This window comes from Cyprinodon variegatus, unplaced genomic scaffold, assembly GCF_000732505.1.
Source record: "Cyprinodon variegatus isolate N-32 unplaced genomic scaffold, C_variegatus-1.0 Scaffold665, whole genome shotgun sequence".
NCBI lineage: Eukaryota > Metazoa > Chordata > Actinopteri > Cyprinodontiformes > Cyprinodontidae > Cyprinodon > Cyprinodon variegatus.
The window spans coordinates 363982-367528 of NW_015151118.1; the positions used below are offsets into that span (position 1 = coordinate 363982).

Genomic DNA, 3547 nt, shown 5'->3' on the forward strand with positions numbered 1-3547 from the left:
TAAAGAAAGTAAATATGATCCTATTTGTTGCCACAAAATGGAGAAAATCAGGAGAAAAACAAAAATGAAAATTTAAAACAAATGAAAAGGCTTTAAACCTGTTTTCCTATTTGTTAGAAGGTTCCGTCATAATCAGCTGTAACCATCTCAGACGTTTTCCAGCTTTATTCTAACAAACAAACTGAATCGATTTTATTTTCTTACAGTTTTCAGATGTTTTGCTTTGAAAAGTCACTGAAGTTTATCTGGAGCTTTGACCTTTGACCTAACAGGTGACCTTCTGTCACCTCAGTCTGACTCTGAGCTGACAGACCATGATGATGATGATGATGATGAAGTTCAGTCTCTGTGTGGATGAAGGGTGGTGACAGAATGAAGGAGAAAACAGCTTTAAAGCACAAAGCTGTATATTCCATTCCACTAATAAAGAGCAACAGAAACTGAAGGTGTCTGCTGGACTTCTTTCTAACTCATCAGCTCCCCCTGCTGGTCACACCCCAAACAACAGCGAGCAGGAGGAGGAAAAGCTGGAGAAATGCTGCCATCTAGTGACCAGCAGATAGAACAGCCGCATTGGGACGCAAACACAAAGCTGTCCTTGGAAAACCTTAAACTTTACAGTTAAATTGGGTTTATGTCTATATTTATCTACAGTTATAACAAATATTATTTGTTATAAGAATGATAAATTATTTTAAAAACCATTAGAAGTGGATAGTAATGTATAATTATATTTTAAGCATTATTGTTATTAGTTGTAGTAGGAGGTAATCTTAGCAGAGGTGAGCATTATTATGAAAGTTCGCTAAATGGGAATAATTTCACTTTATTTTTTTATGATAAAATGTTTCAGACAGAAAGACTGAGGAATCTTGTTTCTATACATACGTTTTCTACTCGTCATCTTCCGTTTATTCAAGAGCGCAGCAGATGGCAGGATTCCCAAACATTCCAAAACCTCCCCAGACCTCCCCAAACATGCCAAAAACTTCCAAGACCTTCCCAAAGAATGCAAAACCTTCCCAAACCTTCCCAGGCCCTCCAAAACTTTCCGAGACCTTCCTGGAAATTCCTAAACCTTCCAAAACCTACCTAGACCTTTCCAAACCTTCCTAGACCTCCCTTAACATTCCCAAACTTTCCAAAACCTTCTCAGATCTCCCCAGACCTTCCCACACATTTCAAAACCGTCCTAGACCTTCCCAAATCTTCCTGGAAATTCTAAACATTCCAGAACCTTCCCAGACCTTCCCAAACTCTCCAAAACCTTCCCTGGCCTTCCAAAATGTTCCCAGATCTCCCCAAACCTTCCCAAACTTTCCAAAACCTTCCCGCACTTTTCAAAACCTTCCCAAACTTTTCCAGATCTCCCCAGACCTTCCCAACCCTTCCCAGGCCTTCCAAAACCGTCCCAAACTTTCCGAAACCTTTCCATGCCTTCCAAACTTTTCCCAGACCTTCCTAAACCTTCCCAAACTTTCCAAAACCTTCCCAGATCTCCCCAGACCTTTCCAAATCTTCCCAGGACCCCCAAAACTTTCCCAGACCATCCCAAACCTTCCTGGTCTTTCCCAAATATTCCAAAACGTTCCCAGACCTTCCTAAATCTTCCCAAACCTTCCCAGACCTCCCTTAACATTTCTCAACATGGCTCAACTCCAGCCATGGTTCTGTGGTTCTGACTCTAGTCATGGTGGTTCTGTACTGGTTCTGACTCCAGTCATGGTTCTGTACTGGTTCTGACTCTAGTCATGGTTCTGTACTGGTTCTGACTCCAGCCATGGTTCTGACTCCAGCCATGGTTCTGTCCTGGTTCTGACTCCAGTCATGGTTCTGTACTGGTTCTGACTCCAGCCATGGTTCTGACTCCAGCCATGGTTCTGTACTGGTTCTGACTCCAGCCATGGTTCTGTACTGGTTCTGACTCCAGCCATGGTTCTGTACTGGTTTAGTTCTGACTGTGTGTTTGAACCAGTTCATAGAGAAAATTCGGGTTTTTAAACATGGCCGCTGCCTCCATCCTTTACTGAACATGTTTGGACCGGTCCTCTGATCAGAACCACCGGAGCAGTTCTGTAGCTCCAGGTGAAGCAGCTGCGCGCAGTGGCTGATGGGAGCTCAGCTAACAGGTGTGTCTCCTCTGCAGACTCCTCCCCTCCTGCTGTTTTGATCCATTTTACTTTCAGTCCGGTTACCGAACCCAGCTCCCGGTAATAGTCCCAACCAGAACCGGCTCCCTGCGTCAGAACTCGGTACCGTGGCCGTTCAGAAGCCCCTCCCCCTCCCAGACTCACCTGGACCTGCCGCCATGAGAGCGGAACCTTCAGAGTGCTAGAACCCAGGATCATCAGCAGGTTTCTAAGACATTACCGGGCTCTCCGAACCAGAACCTCGGAGTTATGGAAGGGCTGGATTCTGGGCTGAAGTTCAGGCCCAGCGAGGTAAGTCCGGCACCTGTTACCTTCTATGACGTCATGGTTTCACCTGCGGTAGAGGCTGCCGTTTCCTCCAGCCTCTGAATTGGGTTTTATGGTTGTTGTTTTCAGAACCTTCTGGGTTCTGTTGGATATTCGGTAAAAAGGGAACCCAGTAGAACTGATGGTGTTGATCTCAGGTTCGGTCAGACTGGTTCCGATCTTCTCTGGGTCTCCGAGTTCTTCTGGTTCCTCTCTTTACTGTTAATAATAAGAATAACTGAACTTTATTGATTTCACGTTAGAGAAATCTACCTCTGCATTGAACCCCTCCCCATGGGCAGCAGTGGGCTGCCATAGTGCGGCGCCCAGGGAGCAGTGTGGGGTTTCTAACTCACAACCTCAGGATTCCAAGCTTTATGCCCTAACCACTAGGCTAGCACTCCTCCACTATTACATATTAATAATAGGGTTAATATATATTATAGGGTTATACTCAGTGAAAAACTTTGAAAATCAACATTTCCAGCTAATAGTGTTACTGGAATCCAGGCAGAGACCTTATTATATTTGGAACATTCCAAAAATATGGATATTTTGAATGAAAAAAATGAATGTCAATGTTATAACAAGAAAATATTAAGAAAAATAACTAAAATGCTTCTAGAAGAAATTCATGAAAAACAAGAAACACATTTGTTTTGGTCCAACATAACCTTAGAGGCATTAATGCTGATATTGGCACTTACATTTTTTAGTTTATAAACCTAAATATAATTGTTAACGAGGCTTATTAACTCCATTTGTAAGGGGAATGCAAGGGATCAGAAATGTGAAGTTGCCCTTTAAAGGGTTAAAATGAAATAGAAAAAAAATCAGTTTTTCTGTTGCAGCCTAATAAAACTGATTCGATCCTCGGCAGGTTCTGAATCCATCCTGAGATGAAAAAACAGAAGTTTTATCTAAATGTTAAAACTGAGACAAAAAGACATGAAGCAACTACAGCAGCATCAGAGAACAGGAAGCAGGCCTTGGTTCTGCCCTCAGACAGACCCAGCTTTCAGTGAAAATCTGTGAGGAAAAGTGAACCAGTGTCACCAGCATGTCTCCATCCAGGGGAGGATTTAGGGAAT

The 3547-nt window shown here is 43.1% G+C and overlaps 1 protein-coding gene across 1 annotated transcript in view; it reads left to right on the forward strand.

Annotated features, from left to right (window-relative positions):
- The first annotated feature begins 2164 nt into the window (after positions 1-2164).
- Positions 2165-3547, forward strand: part of LOC107097007 (suppressor of tumorigenicity 14 protein homolog) — an 11488-nt gene continuing 10105 nt past the window's right edge. The window contains exon 1 of the mRNA XM_015393959.1: positions 2165-2441. Coding sequence (XP_015249445.1) covers positions 2400-2441 — 42 coding nt within the window. The 5' untranslated portion in view covers positions 2165-2399. The remainder of the gene's footprint in view (positions 2442-3547) is intronic.